Source organism: Ischnura elegans, chromosome 5 (assembly GCF_921293095.1).
Source record: "Ischnura elegans chromosome 5, ioIscEleg1.1, whole genome shotgun sequence".
Classification (NCBI taxonomy): domain Eukaryota; kingdom Metazoa; phylum Arthropoda; class Insecta; order Odonata; family Coenagrionidae; genus Ischnura; species Ischnura elegans.
Window position 1 is genome coordinate 82,316,672 of NC_060250.1, and position 19,398 is coordinate 82,336,069.

A 19,398-nucleotide genomic window follows, 5' to 3' on the forward strand; every position below is an offset into this window, starting at 1 on the left:
GAAGCGATCGCGCGCTAGCTGCATTCAAGGGATCACCGAGTTCGTGTTTTCCAAGCCTAGCAGTGCGCGAACGCACTCCGTGATCACGGATACACGTCCGGCAGCAGTTGCAACCCGGGCAACTTATGCGAGACGCGACTGCGTGGCGTGGTGCCTGACGATGTAGTTTCCGACGTCGAGCAGTTGTTTTGAAGCGTTTGTGCAAATCACTTTTCTGTATCCGCGATCACACAGCTACGATAGTGTGGTTTTCGAAACCAGGCCTTACATGGAGCATTAATAATACGAGTACAACCATGTTATTGCCGCAAAAAAGATCGCGAACTGGCGAAGAAAGCTCTCATTGAGTCCGGGAAGCACGCTAATAAAGCAGAATAATGGCATAAATAATAATATATTGTTTGTTTTACGTAAATTATGATCATTACAAGACATTGGATTTGATGTTTGGGTTATCCGTATTTTCCGATTATTCGTGCCGTCCCTCCCCATCATTAGCCCGGATAATCGGGAGTCTACTGTATACAACTTGTTGTAATGAGTTAAAATTACAAAAAACAAAAGTACAGTAGACTCCCGATTATCCGGCTGCGGTTTATCCGGGTTGCGGATTATCCGTGCATGATTTTCACTCTCGCTCAATTTTTTCCGCGATCTTTGTTTTTAAAAATCCTACGCAAAATCACCGGAATTACTGCAACAATGCTTGGACATACGGGGCTTATCATTTCCGTTAGAATCCCCTTCGTAAAACGGAAGCGATCGCGCTCTAGTTGCATTCACGGGAGCACCGTGTTCCTGTTTTCCAAGCCTCGCAGTGCGCGACCGCGCTCCTTGATCACGGATACAAGTCCCGCAGCAGTTTCAACCCGGGCAACTTGTGCGAGACGCGAGTACGTGGCGTAGTGCCTGACAGTGTAGTTTGCGACGTGAAGCAGTGGTTTTGAAGCATTCGTGCAAACCTTTATCCTGTATCCATTATCACACAGCCACGGATGCGTGGTTTTCGAAACCAGGCCATACACAAAGCATTAATAATTCGAGTACATCCACGCTATCGTCGCTAAAAAAAAAAGATCGCGAACTGGCGAAGAAAGCTCTCAAGGAGTCCTGGAAGCACTCTAAAGCAACACAATAACTGCATAAATAATAATATATTGTTTGTTTTACGTAAATTATGAACATTAAAAGACATTTAACTGAAAGTTTGGATTATCCGTGTTTACCGATTATTCGTGCCATCTCTCCCCATCATTACCCCGGATAATCGGGAGTGTACTGTACAACAAGAAGGTCATTTTGGTTAAGAACAGTATGCAAAGATAAATCTTAAAAGACACAGTTCATATATTCTTTTACATCATAGAACAAATGTTTTCTCAGGATATTTTTTACGGATAATTTGAATTTCTGATATTCTAGATCTTTTATTGCAGATGGCAGTTTGTTCTAAATGTTGAATCCTTGGTGATTTAAACTTTTCAGTCTTTTAGCTGTTCTATGGCTTTTTAGATGGATGAGTTCATTTGATCTGGTGTTATAGTTATGAAAATGAGAGTTTTTTTCAAAAGACATGTGGTTCTTGTGAATGAAGGACTGTATTAATGAGAGTTTTATTTTAAGCTGTGGTTAATTATTTGTTCAAAATTAAATCATTGAAAATTGAGGTAGTTACACATGGTGGTGCATGGTAATTTAGTCTTAGTAAATTTTCATTCTTTCCTCAAGAACCAACTATGGCAACCATGGCATGGCATGCCTTATAGAATCTTTCATCTTCCAGAGTTGCATTTATCTCTTTATTCTTATCCTTTATCTTTTTCCTTCTTCATTAATTGGCCCATCAGTCCTTTTTATTTCTTTTGCAATTGAGAATCAATTTGGTTTGATAATGTCCGCATTAGAGCATTTTGTGAATAAGAACCAAATTTTTGTAAATTGCAATATTTTAAAGTTCAGTTCAAATGAGTTTATTCCCATAGTTGTTTACAAACTCCCTAAAAATGTTGCATTTAGTCTATTGGCACAGTTTACTCTCTGTTTTTCAATAATTGATGGAAACGTGGTTTAGCTGAATGGAATAAGTTATCATGGCCTAAAAAAATTGGCACGTTGGTATACCTGTTATCATTGACCTTAATACAGCTTAATTTAATTTATATATATATACATAATTTTCAGTTTTGTGCTGCTTGACTACAAAGTTGATTTGAGAAGAGAGACATTTACAAAATCTTGTATTTAACCGTCTATTACCTTGTGATTGATGGCTTGAGATAGTTATTTTTATTATTTAACTTATTCTCAGGTGAGTTAACTCTTTGATTACTAGAAATTTGTAACTCCCAATCTTATGCATAGCACGTTGTTCAATCGAGGTAAAAGTTTCATGCTTGGATTTCTTTGATTCTGATTTTCTTGTGACTGTGCACTCTCACAATATTTGTAAGAATTTGGATCCCTTGAATTGCAGATGGTGGCTTTGATGTATAGGGCTTAATGTCATGATAGAACAGTTACCACCTTTACTTACCATTTGACCTAAAGTAGAAGTTGATTTCTATGTAGTTTTTAATGCTGACTTCAATTCAACAGTTACTAATATCATTGTGAGGAATGCATTAAGGGATGCTGAAGCTGATAGAGATGTAATGAGAGCTTTATTCAGGCCCATGCAACAGCTTTGGGTGCCACCGGAGGTATGTCGGAAATTTTAATTGATGTAAAGCCTTAATTTTCCTTAAACTGTGATGTGAAAAAATTATTATGTACATACTTTCCTGGTCTGCTTAATATAAAAAGGTTACCTAGAGGGGTGCCAGTGCTTGGTTATTTACTTGACCAGCAAAAGTTACCTACCAGTTAAGGTTAGTTTCCATGAAGCAGTTGCATAAAGCCTTGACCTGTATTGATCTCCCTCTTCAGTTTACTATAGGGTTACTCCTTATCATTCTTATCTATTCCCCTCCTTTGCTTACCTAACACTCGTCCCATTGACATGGATGTTAGCATCCCATTTCACTTAGTGTTCACCCCATCTAAAGTCTTCCTCCGCTGTGTTTCCTCTAGAGGTCTCCATCCCTCGTCCCTTAACCCGTCAGCGCCCAAAGTTTTTGTTTAAACTCACACATATTCCACTTTTAAAAAATATGATACATATGAACTTAACACAAAGAACACAATTCAAACTGACTGAATAATGGAGGAAACCTTCTACTAAGTATGTGCACCGACGTGTTTGCTAAAATTCACATATTAAATAAGTTGCCGGAGTATTGGGTCAGCACTGCACTGGGTGCCATATGGCACCCGTGGGCGTTGACGGGTTAAATGCAGCACTTTGCTGTTCCTTTTCTCCCTTTTCCAGTCTTATTTACACCCACACCTCAAATGCCTTTGTCTCTCTTCTTAAGTTTCTATATTTCCACACTGTAAAGCCCTACATTTCAGATCAGACTCTTTACCGGCTTTTTGTTAGAACTTAAAGATGAATTCTCTCATTGGCTCTTTAACCTGGCAGGGGTCGCTTTGGGTGTCCCAGGCACCTCAGCCTTATATTTGGGCTATTTTTTGTTGCAGTTCTGAATTAAGTACCTACGTATAATTTCCTTTAGCTGAGTTTTAAAGCTTCCAGGGGGAGTTTTAAAGCTTTCATTTGAAATATGATTAAAAAATCACTGTAAGTTTTGATGCAAAATTCTTTTAAGCTCTGCAGAGAGGAGTGTGCTAGAAACCCCATGTGACATTTCTCGTTACGATTTGGCTCCTAAGATTTTTAGTCACAATAAATTTTTTTGTCATTTCCATTACATTTTATTGTTACTCTTTCAGAAACTTACAATGAAAGTTGTCTTTTTATGGTTACATGCATATCTATTTACAAATGGATAGATTCTTGTGCCTAAATTCATATGCAAATGAAAATAATTAAAATAAAATTGACTTAGGCCCGGGAGATGTAGTGGAAATAATGCATATTGGTTGAAGAAAACAAGATATGCAGTACTTTTTCCACAAGTTTTACTTTGATACTACATGTTTCAACTGCTAAGTCATTATCAGCAGCACACACGTATGGCTGATGATGACTGCTGCTTCTGATGGCCTAGTCTTATGCTGGCTGATCAAGGTGTGATCATCCATGAATCTCAGTGGTATAAACATTTCCCCCATTTATACTCCAGCTTCCAATTCATCCCACACCTCCCTTACCATCTCCTCAGGGTACACATCAAAAAACAATGTGGATAGTGGACAGCCTTAGCTCACTCGTCTGCCAATGCTTGCCAACATACATTCTCCGTCTGCCACCCTCACTTTTGCTGTCTGGACTTTCAGCAGATACTAATGAGTCTCTTATCTCTCCAATTGATGCCTATTTTTTTGAGAATATCGATAGCTTTACGTAGTCAGTAGCTATCAAATGCTTTTTCATAATCCACGAAGCAGGCATTCATGTCCTGTTTATGTTCTAGGTTTCCCTCTACTAGGGATCTCATTACCACAATTACATCTTGAGTTGACTTTCATTTTCTAAATCCAAACTGATCTTAGCCAAGTAATCGTTAGCCCTGGTCTCCATTTGTCTGTTTAATATATGTACTCTGTACCACTTTCACTTTGTGTGATATTAGCCGCAATGTCCTATAATCTCTGCATTCTGCAGCGTTGTTCTTTATTAGTGGTGGAATAAAGATCGCCGTCGCGAAATCCTCCGGCCAAGACCCTTCCTCATAGATCTTGCGTACTAGTTCGAATAACCTTCTCTTACCATCCTAACCTAGATTATTCTGCAGCTCACAAGGGATACCTTCCACCCCCACTGCTTTCCTGGGCTTCATATCAGGGTAGGGCATCTTGAGTTGACTTTTCTTTTCTGAACCCTAACTGATCTTCGCCCTAATACTCATTTACCCTCACCTCCATTTGTCTGTTGATATCCTCAGTACGACCTTTGCCTCATACAATTCACTCTTCAGCTTCCTTCTTTTTTGGTTGTGGAATTAGAACAGTTTTCACGAAATCCTCCGGCCAACATCACTCCACATAGATCCTGTGTACCAGTTCAGAAAAGCTTCTCTTACCATCGCTCCCTAGATTCTTAAGCTCACACGTAATATTGTCCATGCCCACAGCTTTTCTAGTCTTCATATCATGAAGGGCTCAAGATTATCTTCCTCTGCTGCTCATTCCTCCTTTAAATTCAATTTCTAGGGCCTGTTTCTTCCATCATACCATTCCTTCACGTACTCCATCCATCTAATATGAACTTCTTCTCGCTTGATTTTTTTGACATGGCCTGCCCCCTTTTGCCACCCGATAGTGACTTCACTGTACAGCGCGCCTACCTCTCCTTCTGAAACTTTTCCATTTCCTCACCCTGTTTTATCCACCAAACCTTCCTCGTCATCTTGGTTTCTCACCGTAATCAATTATTTATTTGCATATGCATCCTTTTGCCCTTTTTTCTGTATATGCTCTTCCACTTTCCTCCATTTCTTTTATCATTTCTTACATTATCCACGGCTTATCCCATTCCAAGTGTTTCATACACAAAACCATCACATGGACTACGTTTCGACCTATCTGGCATGGGTGGACCTACTGGAAATGATTGAAAATGAATCCTGACATTGAGGCTCTAGAGGTCATGGGAATGCGCAAGCCTTTCTAATGCAATGAGGTTGTAGCCAAAGGTATTTAGTCACGTGTTTTACTATTAAAATTAATGGGTAAAAAAAAATTAGCATTCTGGCAAATTTGGTGGTAGAGAGACACGTGGGGAAATTAAAAACGGGGAAGAGGGGTGAGGATTTGAGTCAAGAAACTGTGCCAACCCCATTATTTCTCCATTTTTAGTTATGGGTGGCAATGGTTTTTTCTTTGTGATATATCTCTAGGATGCATCGCTATTCATCTGAAAACGTGAATTTCTCATGATCATAGTCATCTTTATAAACATACAAACTTTTCTCCTACATGAATGAATGAATCCTTAATGAATTCTCTGAATTGATGCAACAATTAAAATATCTGGGGAGGAGATGAAAGATAGGCCTCCGTTTTGTCATTAATCTGAATGATTGTTAGAGTGGCTATAAGAAACCCATGAGGAAAGCCTTAAACTGCTTGAGAATAATTGCTTTCCTTATTCCAGATTACCTCGATGGCTTAAATTCTGGTTGGGGTACTGGGGCTGGCTGGGGATTTATTTTACGCAAACTTTATGGCAATACTCTCTGTAAAAATGCCAATTTGCCTTCAATTCACTCTCCGCATAAAGGTTTTCCTAGAAGGTTGGTAAGTAACGAATAAGAAATCAAAATATGATTTAACTAGTATTAATCCTGAGTAATCTCTTCACACTAGGTTACCATGGAAGAACTTTCAATGGTGTCATTTTGAGGCATAACCTTGGGGTACCTATGTTAAATACCATTGAGGGGGGAGGGAGAATAGGATGTATTGGTAAAGGGAATGAGCATTCTGGCAAATAGAATGGGGCAGACCGTAATGGAATGGGAGATGGCTAGAATTATACCAAAAATCTCCTTACAAACTGATGTTGACCGGTAGAATACTTTTAATATAAATAACACTGTGGTAAAGGTGATATTTATAAATGAAATTTTCTAAATACACCACAACCAGTTTTTCCAAGTTAACACCATGGAGCTTTTTCTTGTACATATCAATGTTTTTGAGTTTCCTCAAAAAAGAACAATGGCCCACAAGCTCATCTCACAGGAGGATATTGCGATTTGTCCATCTTCAAAGCATTTCCCATGAGGAATGGTGGTGTTACCTTACAGCTTGCACGAACAACATCTCACCATGCAATAGCATTATAAAGCCCTTAGAAATTGTGGCCTCCTCCCATCTGCTAACTTCAATTTGGCATCTTAGTACACCAAAATGTGGGCCTTCTTTCGTAAGCTTGATAGATTGTGTCAACAGGAACCTCTTTAACAGATATCATGGAGTACACTTAAATATAGCTTTCTTAAAAACTTTATTACATTTTATATGAGAAATCATTTATCACATAAAAAGGTACTGTACATAAAACATTACTCGTGTACAGCAATGCTCTATCTTCTGTTGATGTATTTCCAAGTGCTTCAAGTACCAGATCAATATTCAAACACAGATATACAAAATTACAAAGCATACTTATGTGCAGAACAGATTGGGGCAATTTAAAATGTTTTTAAGTGGCCTCCATCAAATAAAGGCACTTGGCACTAAATTTTTTAAGTAAAACAATCCTGATAAAAGCACAAATATTATAAAAGCAATATTCTTCCTTTCTCGTTAAATTCAGCCAGGATTCCTTCCTGTCCCTCTGGTATTACTTGTTAAATATATTTATATATAAAAGACGAAACCATGTTTCATTAAAATAAAGACAGAGGAAATGAAAAATCACAGCACAGGCACTTTTTTTCCGTTACCCCTGTGGCGAGAAGATCAGTGGCGACCAAATGATACAGGTGTAATGATATCCTTCACGATACCATAATTTTTATTATATATATGCACTTCCAGATTCTATAGCATGAACAAAATATCCAACAAAATAAAGCATTAAATTAATATCGCGGGATACTTCCCGAATAAAGCTCTTAGAAATAGAAAAAAGTTACACAACTTTATTTCAGGATCATCACTCTCTTCTTTTATTCTCTCTCCCATTATTTCATGTTGCTCCACCAAGGGTTTATCAGCATGCCATAAAAAAAGCACAGGGGAAAACAGGGCCACTAAAAACCCTCCCTCCCCATTCCCCACAAAGTAAGTAAGCAACATTATAAAAACTCAACAATTGAAGCAATAATGAGAATAGTGAACCCTTTTTCCTTTATCATAAATGCTTGGAAGATTTTGAGACTGCCGAGAGCGGCACGAAAAGTCATGACCTTCTCAGACTTTTTCCCAACGTAGAAAGAAGAGGTCATGCAACTCTCACCTTACCGCTCCTGTATGCCCCCTTATACCACCCATCCATTCACACAGCCTCGCCAATGCTTAATGCATCACCCATCAAAACCATCTGCTCCTTTGCTTCGTGCACATCATCCTCGATTGCCACAACCCCATCCAACTTCTCGTTGTTGCAATCCAAAGTGATCCCATTTATCCGCAGCTCCTTCTCTTCTGCTTCCACAACCTTGGAATTGGATTTTGCTTCTGGTTTCTTCCCTGGAGTTCCATTGGTCATGGCCTTTGTGGCGCTCTTGGGAGATTCTGTTTTGCTGATGGCACTCTGTTTTGCAGGGCCAACCCCAGAGAGACGGGTAGCCGAGATGTGCTTGTTCACAGATTCTTTCGCCTTCTTGGCAATCCCTGGAGCAGTAGGCGTCGTTTTCTGAGGGGTGGTCGATGATTTTGTTCTGGCTGTAGCAGCAGCACTAGGTTTTGCAGCAGGCGCACTGGGTTTCGTTGTGGCTGCACCTGGTTTGGGAGCTAGTGATGTTCTGGGGGCTGTTTTTGGTACTGCTCCATTCACTGCACTAGCAGCTGGCTTGGTTGAGGTCTTTGCAGGGTCTGCAGCAGTTTTACTGGTTGCTGACCTTGCTGACAATGAAACCCTGGTGGTGGTGGTAGTAGTAGTAGTTTTCGAGGTGGCTGTCGTACTGGTTGTTGTAGGCTTCCTTATAGGTGGTACTCTCGTTGTGGCTGTTGATGCTGGTTTGCTGGCATCCCCATTCGTCATCTTTTTTGGTTCTGCAGTCTTAGCAGGAGCTGTTGTCGGCCTACTTGGGGCTGGTTTGGAAGCTGCAGTGGTGGTAGAAGTCTTGGGGGCAGCAGTCGAAGGTCTTCCAGGAGGAGCTGAAGTCCTTGGTAATGCACCGGCCTTTGTAGTTGACGCCGCTGAAGGCTTCGCTCCCAAGGTTTTTGCCTTGGAAGCTAAAGATGTGGTAGATGCCGGAGATGGCTTGCTGGTGGGAGCAGGCTTGGCAGTGGATGTCAGAGGCTTGCGTTCAGCAGTTGAAGTCCTAGCAGCCGGTACAGGGGCAGTCTTATTGGTAGATGGTGCTGCAGGTTTTTTGGGTGCTGCAGTGGTCTTGGATGCTGCAGTTGCTGGTGGTTTGGTGGTTTTGGTGCTTGGTTTTGCTGCAGCTGCAGAAGAGGGTTTACTCTTGTCTGACAGTGGCTTCTTATCAGCAGTTGTGGACTTCTTAGGTGCAGCCTTAGCACTTGAGACCACACCAGCAGCTGTCACAGCCACCCCGACAGCAGCAGCCACTGCTGCAGCACTGGCAATATCAGCTGCTTTGCTGACATCTTCTGGAATGCTCTCAGTCACAGTTTCCTTAGGAAGATCCTCAATCAATGGCTCACTACCAGACACATCGGCTGGAGTAATTACTTCCGATGTAATCTGTTCTTTAGCTGAGAACTCATCTACGGCAGGCTCCGTTGAAGTGACTTTTTCCGACATAGGTGAGCACATATCATTCTCAAAGCTTTGAATAATCTCTTGTACAACTTCCACCTCTGATGATGCATTGATAGATTCTATTATTTCATCCTCGATTTTCTCAATTTCCACAGCAGGCACTTTTTCTTCCAAGGACAAAGACTTACTCCCTTCTATTATTGATGATAATTCGGTTGCGTTCGAGGGAAAAATTGGACTTTTACAGATTGGCTCCAAAGCTGGTTCAACATTATCTACAGGAGCAAATTCTTGTTCAACCTTCACAGTCGGCTCTGCATTGAAAGTTGCCATATCAGCCTCATGTGTCTGAATGTGCTCCATCGTTTCCACTGGAACATTTACTTGTCTGTCACCCAGCATCAAATCATCACGAAGCTCCTTGTTCTGGAAGTCTTCCACAACAAACTGTGAATGGATAAGTTCTTCCTTCACTTCAGGTTCAATAGACTCCATCAAATCATCAATTTTCATCGGACAGATCTGCAAATTAGGAGAGGGAATTGGTTCCAAATTTGGAATTGGTTCCAAATTTTCTGGTGTTTCTGGGTGCACCATCACCAGCTCTGCCTCTTCCATAGGCTCAACAGAAGGAATTGTGTGTTTCACTGGACTAAATTCCATATGGAAGTGCTCCTCTATACGCTCTTCATCCTTGCTTTGATTTTCTTTAATATCTTGTTGCTTCATAAAATCCTCCACATGAGAAGAGTGCATGAAATCATTGGACTGGTTAAAGCTAACTTCTTCAGACTGCGAAATTTGTGCAGCTAGATCAGCAGTCTCATTGACAATTTCATGGAGTGCCGAAATCTCATTTGAAGGGACATCTTCGTGTAAAGATGTCTCGGGCTCACTGGTTCCAGAAACAAATTCAGACAACACATCACGACCTGATGTCTCACACACAATTTCAGATTCATCTTTGCTTTCAGCAGCCGAAAAGTTAACTGGGGAACCAAGGAAGTCTGATATTTTCTCATTTCCACTTGAAAGCTCTTCTCTCACCTCAAAACTACGATTTAAAGCACTGTCAACATCACTCACTGTAATTTGTTGAGACATATTCTCCTTATCTTCCCCTTCCTGACTGATGTTCTCCTTGTCATCATCATTCATGAGATATTCATTGCCAGAGCTCATTAGGTCGGGAACATTCGAATTCAACTCTTCCTGGAACACATCTGCATGCTTAGGAGTACCATGACCGAATGATGAAGACAGAACATCATCATTAACCCCTATGTTCAGGAAAGCCTTGGGGGTCCTTGGTGTAGTTGGATCTTCGGAAATCTCCCCTGGGCATTCACCAGCCTCCTTCTTGAATGTATCAAAGTCATCTACCACCGGATAGGCTTCAACGCTTACAAGCTGTGTGGGAGAGACAGGCACAAATTCAGCAGCGTCTGGATTCAGTCTCGACTCCATTGTGGAGTCTTCTGTTTCTTCTTCAATATGCTGGGGTGACTTCCCTCCAAGGAGATCGAGTTCAGGCAGACCCAAGGATTCTTTCTCCTGTTCAACAGGCTTTTCTAACACACCAGCCTCACAGACTTCTTCAACATGGGTCTTCTGCACAACCTCAAAGCCCAAATCTTGGCAGAACTATGAGAAAGAAAAAAGGGTTTAAATTAGTGACCTGAGAAAAATTGCATAATTCCACCACACCCACCACTATAAAATATTAAATGTTTCCTATACAATCACATAATATCTCACTTAAGCCTGATTCAAAACAAGGGAGGAAAAAATGTCAGTCATGATGCAGGTTGATCAACAATGATCGGTGGAAATCTATAATGGTGTGTTATAGAAAAAGGGACAGTGGAGTATACATGTGAATCAGAAAATACTGGGTCACATTTTTGGTCCCTGAAAAGCTATTCTGGGAACTATCCCCCAGAGGGACAGATAAAAGATAGTGTAATTGAAATTAAATTGGTGATCAATTCATGATTCATTGAGGAAAGAGCACGTAGAACATTTGATGTAATTCCTGTGAAACTTAGTAGTATCCTCCATGTTCAGGAAAGCCTTGGGGTACTCAAGAGTAGCTGAATCTTTGGCAACATACAGTGGTAGAAGGGAGCTGAGTTAACAATGGGACCTGATGGGACCAAGCTTAATCGAGTCTTACATCTGAGCACATGGGCCAGTAAAAGTTTTTACTCAATGGAAGCTCGGATCACGTCAATTCACATGGCTTGCACTGGATAATTAATTACGGAATTAACCCTTTTGCTGCGGTGCACTCTATGGAAACCCACCCGTAGCATGCGGTGAAAGTGCTAAGCGTATGGCAGGCAAGATGAAAAGGTACGTTCACAGCAGCCTGCCATGCGAACATATTAGGTATGTTAACCATTGACTAGCCCAGAGGTGTATGTTTACGGAGTCACCCACGAGTTCATGTGAAGTGGGGAAAAAACACAGGGAAAGATCATAGATGCAAAACAATGTACACAACTAAAAGTGACTTTGCAAAGGTACATTACTGGATAGTCCAAGGTTAATTCCTTGAATTATTTCTATGGTGAATGTCTCGGCATAAAAAAATTCTGATTCGGCCCTTGTACTGTCTTGCCATGAGTACAAATATGCTACCCTATTGCATTGCATTGCATGTCTGGCAGTATATACCATCTGGTGCCTAAAAGCCAACAAAACCCTAGAATGGATGAAGATGCACTGGTAGCTGGAGTGATAAGCACATTGCATTAATTTGGGAGATGTGGTTTCCAATCCCAGTCAAGGCAAGTGATCTTCTAATGAATTTTTGTACTTAACTGAACTAGTCAAGTAGTTAATAAAAGAGTACCCACAATAATAATCACAACCAACCTTATCGTCATCTGCAATCGCCTGCTCAGCCTTGAGGTCGCTGGTATCAATCTTGCTTTCTAACTCTTCCACCTTGGCAGTCTCTACAGTGCCGTGTTCCAGGCGTGGAGGCAAAGCAGGAGAAGCTGAGGGGGATAAGTGTTGCTGCTCCAGAAGTTCCTGTTCAGGAAGGGCAGGAGAGCAAGACGTCTCGTCGGGAAGGGCTGCCTCAGGAGAGATAGCTTCGGGTACCACAGCACCACCTTCACCAGGCTTTGCGGACACGTACTTCCACTCTCCCTCTTCTTCGGAGTCGTCGTCAGCTTCCTCCAACCCGCTCCCTCCTCCCACCTCTATCACCTCCTCGTCCCGCACCACCTGCTCCTTTTCCAATGCAGGCTCCTCCTTGTATTGAATCACTGAAAATTTCAAGATAAGAAAAATAAAAAAATTAGAATAGAACATAGGTGAATTTGGTACAGTTCGATCAGGAAGGCACTAGAAGCCTGCAATCAAATGGAAAACCGAAACTCTTTCCAATCGGAGCCCAAGACAATCTCAGTTTGTGTTTGGAGCCTGCCACATAAAACCAAAAAATTGCCACAAAAAACCCCTTCGAAAAGATAGGGTAGCGTTGGAGTGGATGCAGGCCTTAGAATGGGGTTACCTTACTTAATTTGGGTATGAGCACGAATTCAGGCAGACATGAGTCCCTGAAAGGGGGAGTTCAGGTTTTGAGTTTGTTTGTAGGCATCTATAAGGCACTGGTGTCAGTGGCGTAGCGATGGGAGGTTCAGGGGGTCTGGACCCCTCCCCGAAATATTTTGCTTCATAAAAGAAAACCAAATACTGAAAAAGAATAAATATACAAATGAAGTTTTTTCGATTATTATTATTGTTATTTCGAAAAGTGCTAAAAATTCGTTAAAAACCTACTTAGTACTCCGTTTTTCCAAAATTTTCCCCTCTGGTTTTAGTACGAAATTCCTGGCTACGCCACTGGGTGTATACATTAGAGAGAACAATTTCCAGCAGCAGTGCTGTTAATTTTTTGGACTTCATGGCAGAAGGAATTACTTTGCAGAAGCATTTTGGGTGAGCTTACTTCAAATCAGTTACTTCCACAGAATTTTTTATGCTTCTTATCTGAGAAAATTCGCGCTTATATAAAAGGTTCTCATCCTGCATATGCTTGGCTAAGTACAACTACGAACAAATTGTGATGAATGTTACTATTAACATATCCTTTTGACAAAGTAACTCGTATAATATTCGTTGCAATTAGAATCAATTACAATCGTGCGTTAAGAGTAATGATAACGACAATTTTTTGGCACGTCACCGTCCACATTTGTGTGCTAGTAGCAAAGCGATGCTGCAATTGATGTCAAATCGAATTAGTTACAAAATAATGACACCACGCTTGGCTCAAATAGTGAAGGCTAGTATATCAAGGGTATAACGACCTTGTGAATATCTGTAAAAAGTGTGAACTTAAAAATATAAGGATTGAAGTATGCCACATTCTCAGCACCCTAATTTCGCTTCATAAATTTGACGGATGTAGTCTTCCTAACATTCATTTACAATATGCGAAAACATATGCTGAAATTTGATTTGAATCACGCAGTTGCAAACCTACCTCCGTAAATTCGCGGACAAAACTTCGTGGCTAATAATTATTTTTCATGCGCAGAAAAGGAAAAATACAGAGCAGGACTTACGCGGTCGTCCGTCCACGGGAAAGGAGAGAACTGCCAGGAGAGGTCACTGGCACCGTAAAGAAGACTATGGCTTGCAACAGACCGTGAAATAATCGGTAACAGGAAAGGGGGCCCAGTAACTCCGGCATAGTTATCAAACTACCCTTGAAGAGAGCCCACGGAGGAAAACTAGAAAATTTTTAGTAGGCGTAATTGTTAATTGTCCCTTTATTTTAGAAAAAGAATACCTGGAATTGGTAAAATACATGGAATAGGAAAAGAAGAATGCAAAAGAGAAGAAATATGTAGATGTGGAAAGATTTGCTGATGGGAGAATGCAATGCAGACTAAAACAATCTTTCGGGCCTCTATCACATCGCAAATATATGTAAGTCCTAACCCAATATATATACCGACTAACTCGCAGATTCATCATAATTCACATAGCTTCCAAAGCAGATTTTTTTGGTCAACAAAATAAGGTAAAAATTTAAATCATTTAAGTTTCCTCACCGGTTGGCATATTTTTTTCGTATTTTTTGCAATTCACGCAAATTATCTTTCGCTTTCCGTGCTTGTAAATCAAGATGCATGGGCAATAACGCACAAAGCCATCGCCCCAGGTCTTACAAAAATATTCAATAAAAATGAACTAGAAAAACTAATTGAATATGGCATCAGTGTTGTCACTGGATCAAAATAGGTTACAGACGTGTGAGTGCACACAAAGAGTTGGAATTGGTGGGTACAAAAACGCTGAGAATCCAGCACTTTCATTCCCTGACAAGGAATATCATCTATACGAAGAAAAAATTATTTATCATTATAATGAAAGGCCTCACAAGCCTTTAGGAAAGAATTAGGCGTAAAGCCATGAAAATCTTGGTTTTCCGACAAAATCTCAGTTAAATCGACGTTAAAAATTGGGACATTACTAAGAATCCTAAAAAAAGACTATCCAAGACAAGAAAAAATTATTATCAAGCCGAATTTTAATCGAATATTGGACAACTCATTCCCACCCAATATGGTAATCCCTCTCAACAAAAACGATAACCATCTGAAGTAAGACAAGAAATTGGAAATCAGCTGAAAAAAATCATTTTCGAAGCACAGCGCCGGATGGTTCTCGCTAATCTCCAGGTAATATTGGCGCTGAGGCAACTTCATTTGCAAGATAACGTTCCCAGAACTGGGAAAGATTATCTCCGAAATACATAGCGAAAGCTATCGAACGAAAGAGCGTGGGAAGGAAGCACACGCTGATTGCACCTCGCTGAAGGCGAGAGACAGACACACAGGAAGCAGGCTGATTGAGAATGACTGATTCAAGAAGAAAAACTCACGAGGACGATTTGAGCTTTCATCCGCGACCATGTTTTCCATATACCGCTGAGGACATGTGGACTAGAGTTTTGCGAAAGATGGGTTACGAAATTCAGAGCAGGCACAGAACGTACAACCAACAACTTCAGAGGGTTTGAGGTCACCTTTGTCATTGTAACTTAAGCAGTTGAAACGGTGGCAAATTTTACGGTTGAGAGGATAGCTCTCTTCGTTTTTTAAACCATATCGTTAAAAATGCCAGGAAAAAACTTCGAATCCTAAAATAACTATTGATTCTGAGGGACTGAAAGCAATCGCACTGAGTGAATAAACCCTAAATAATTAGTCATTCGAAAATTCGGTATCACTCTGTAAGAAGACACATCATGAGTAAATGGCGAACTATCAAATAAAACATTATCAACGATAGTGAAAACAGCAGTTTGAGAAATGTTAAACCAAAGGTCACGGAAAGCGAAGAGTTATCAATTAAACAGTCCGGTACTCAATCATACCTCTTAATTACCGACGACTAGAAGGGCACTGGCTATTAAGAATTACTTAGTTGGCTTTAAGTTTTGATTACATCAGAGTCCAGAAATAACCCAATCAGCATTCCAAGAACACTGAGCCAGCTTTAAAAGATAATGCCAACGTGACTGAGAAGACGTAAAATACTGCCTTTCTATTTTTTTTTATCTCGTGAACAAGCAGCGCTGTATGTGCTATGACTTTAACGTGGTCCACCGTCCGAGATGTCAAGGGAGGTATTCACAAGGGTGAAAACGGTGCCACGCAATCCATGATAAGCATGATTGCTCCGCATAGTTTACGGCCAATCTAGAGCCTTTCAAATTTGTTTTATCTGCACTTAGCAAGCACACATGTCATTGTATAAAAAAAAACACGAAAAACAACTGAAGAAAACGTTGTTACACACCCACGGTACCTGGAGCTCTTGCACACCTTTTTCCTGTAATTTCAAATCAGTATAAGGAAATAAAATCAATGGAAAGTGTGCATACACTTTGAATTCCCCTCAATATTCCGAAGCTTCCATTGCGGGTGAAATACGGCCGCGTGAGCAATTAAGTTAAATGTTACTACTAACTGATATGACACAAAATCATAACCATTATTTTTTAAACATCCCTGTCAACTCAAAAACTTATTAAATGATGCTATCAATCAATATCCCACGGTTAAAGCCATTTTTTACGGCAGTAGAAACCCGGGTGTATCCGCAGAGTAATTTCACCACGACGCCATTCCGTTAGCAAATTTTAAAAAATTGAAAACACAATTTTCGGTGATTATTTACATTTTTAAGGGCTTAAATAGGAAGTATATCATTTATGTGTAACATTTTTATTACGAAACATTTATCGAAATGCAAAAAAATGATGGGGTGGGTAACGCGATGGAAACCAAAGGGGCAAAATGTTGTGATACCATATTAACGGAGTAATGCACCGTCTGCTTAAGGATTTGAAGATGGTCTCGCTTCGCAGATTAAACTACGTCCTAAAACAATACGACATAAATCATCCTGCACGAACTATCTTATTTTATCTACTGATATATTGTATGCTAAAAAATCACACTATTCTCTTGAAATGTTGGGGTATGCGGGGTACGTACACTGCACAGCAGATCCTTATCAAGAATCACCAGTACCTTCAATATGAAAATTTTAACTCGGTAACAGTACCGCGGTGAAATTTTCAGGTATAGGTGATTGTTGACAAGGGGGGAGGGGCTCACATCAGATTGCCAACGGACGCACTGAGAAGGAGGACAACGAGGGACTTTGAGAAAGAACGCTGAGGAATGCGACCGGAAAGGAGGAAACCTTACACGACTCCTGAAAATTCGATGGGAAGACCTCACACTATGGCCTTCCCGGCTCTTCCCACGTGTCGAAAGAATGAAGAACCACTGACCAGCCTTACAATCTCATCTTGGCAAAGCTTTCCGAACGGGAATCAGCTCACAGTTGACAAGCACTGCATATCCCAAGTTTGGAATCAATGACTGGAACGAATATTGGCAAGAACTGAATTGGAACTACGCTTAACATAAGGCCACTGGCCCTAGAACGCCGCTGGGGGGCAAAGTAACCAAAAGCCGAAGCCAACATAGAAATTCAGTATTGTCATAGAAAATGGACATACCTAATTTGGTTTTTACTAATGCATTTTAAAAGAATTCTGACGTCCCCCCTTCTTCGTGATCATTGAATTTAACAAAAATAAAATTTCCAATCGAAACAGGTGTCATGTAAAGAAGCGGTATCGTCGGAAAAAATCCAATCACACCCACCACGCAATATGTTAGTTTGTCAATTAAATCTTGGTCGCTGGCGAAGAAACAGAAAAATCGCTTTTGTATATATTTACCCTTGAATTCCTTGGCCCGAGCGAGGCTAGCCACGAATTTTGTACGGGGCGGGGTCCAAAATCAGGGGGAGAAGTTTTGAAAAAAAAAAACAGGGTACTAAGTAGAGGGCTTTAAACTAATTTTAACACTTTTCAAAATCGAAAAAAATTCATTAGTCGAAGAAATATTTTTTAAATTCATTAATTTTCATTATATTGTTTCCTTTATAAAGAAAATAATTGTGAAGGATCCAAGGTTTTCCCGGCGAATAGACTGGAAGAAGAGTTCTCTTCTTCCACGAAAGAAATTGTTTCTATATTTCGGGGGATCCGGACCCCCCCCCCCCCTCCCCGGGACCTCCCCCCTGGCTACGCCACTGCCTCCGGGGGCGCGAACTTAGAAGGAGATTCTAAGGCAATATAGAAAATAATGATGACAATCGGCATTTTCTTGCGAAAAAAATAGTTTACACGTACTTTCCATTTTTCCTGTCAATGATTACAAAATAATAGAACGAGTGAAAGAAAGCTGGTTTCAAGCAAATTTATTTTGGACTTAACTGTACCTAAAAGAGAAAAGAAAATTTTGGGAAGCAAAACGCTTTGCCGATTGCGTGGAAAATGCTTTCAAACAGTCTGAACATGTTCGACTGACAATTATTGCGAATAGCAACATGAGAGTAATGGAGCAGAGGTCGTTTAATGCACTTTCTAATAATAATAAAATAAAATCGTATTTGAGAAGTTAATTAAAATCCCGTCTTCAATCCAGAATGAGTAAATGAGATCACACTAAATATTAGGGAGATTACAGCCAACAATATTGCAGTGCTGCATGCGTAACCAGGATATTCTGCCATTCTACATGATTGACTGACTCGAGGTATTATGATATTAAAAAACTAATACCTGCAATGCTTAATGAAATGAATTGTATTTGTACGGAAGGGCTTTCATGTGTTGTCCAGACAGTTCTATTGACCTCCCAAGCTATCAACCTTTTGGTTCGCATTAAAATGACGGTTTTCATGAGGTAATAGCTGGTCAAATACTTCTCATTCCATAGTACTCAGACAATTCCCAGGGTGTTTCATTGCCTTACTATCGCATTCCTAGAACTTCTTACAAGTCCGGAATATCAATCTAGCAGAATACGAATGCACACGTATGAAAAGCTATACTGAGCCATTCAAGCTCGTGCATGTAGTCAACAACACTAGCAACTAGGCCTGGCATATGCTATACATCTTCATTCTCCAGGATGCATATCTCGACAACCCTGTATTCATAACAACATTCTGACAATTACAAAGCCGCTATGAGAAAAAACAATGGCATATCCAACTCATACATCATTAGCAAGAAAGTAATTATAAAGGAAGAATTATCAAGAGTATCACCATAAACCTTAAGATATGGATCTTATTTACTCTTTTATTGCTGTCATGATAACAATACTATCATTTATACGAGATTTTATCTTAAGCACTCGAGAAAAATTGGGTTAGCAATCGGATGATCGATTGGGCAAAGACATCGTTGTCCAGTAAACCCATGACAGGGGCAGCACGAAGTATGTACGGAAAACAGTGCCCATCCTAAAAACATTAAACAAAGATGGCGTTTCTCGACTTGGGCAGTGAAGAATATAAGCAGACTGTACTGTCCACGATAATTATTAAAACATCAATGCATTTTAACGTCTCGAAATTCTCATCATCAGAATAAA

At 40.3% G+C, this 19,398-nt stretch overlaps 1 protein-coding gene across 2 annotated transcripts in view; it reads right to left on the reverse strand.

Moving 5' to 3' along the window:
* Window positions 1-6,995: 6,995 nt before the first annotated feature.
* Window positions 6,996-19,398, reverse strand: part of LOC124159123 (protein piccolo-like) — a 795,703-nt gene continuing 783,300 nt past the window's right edge. For both annotated transcript variants that reach the window (XM_046534695.1, XM_046534694.1), the window contains 2 exons: window positions 12,284-12,681; window positions 6,996-11,047 (listed from right to left, as the gene is read on the reverse strand). In XM_046534695.1, the coding sequence (XP_046390651.1) occupies window positions 8,009-11,047; window positions 12,284-12,681 (3,437 nt within the window). In that variant the 3' untranslated portion in view covers window positions 6,996-8,008. The remainder of the gene's footprint in view (window positions 11,048-12,283; window positions 12,682-19,398) is intronic.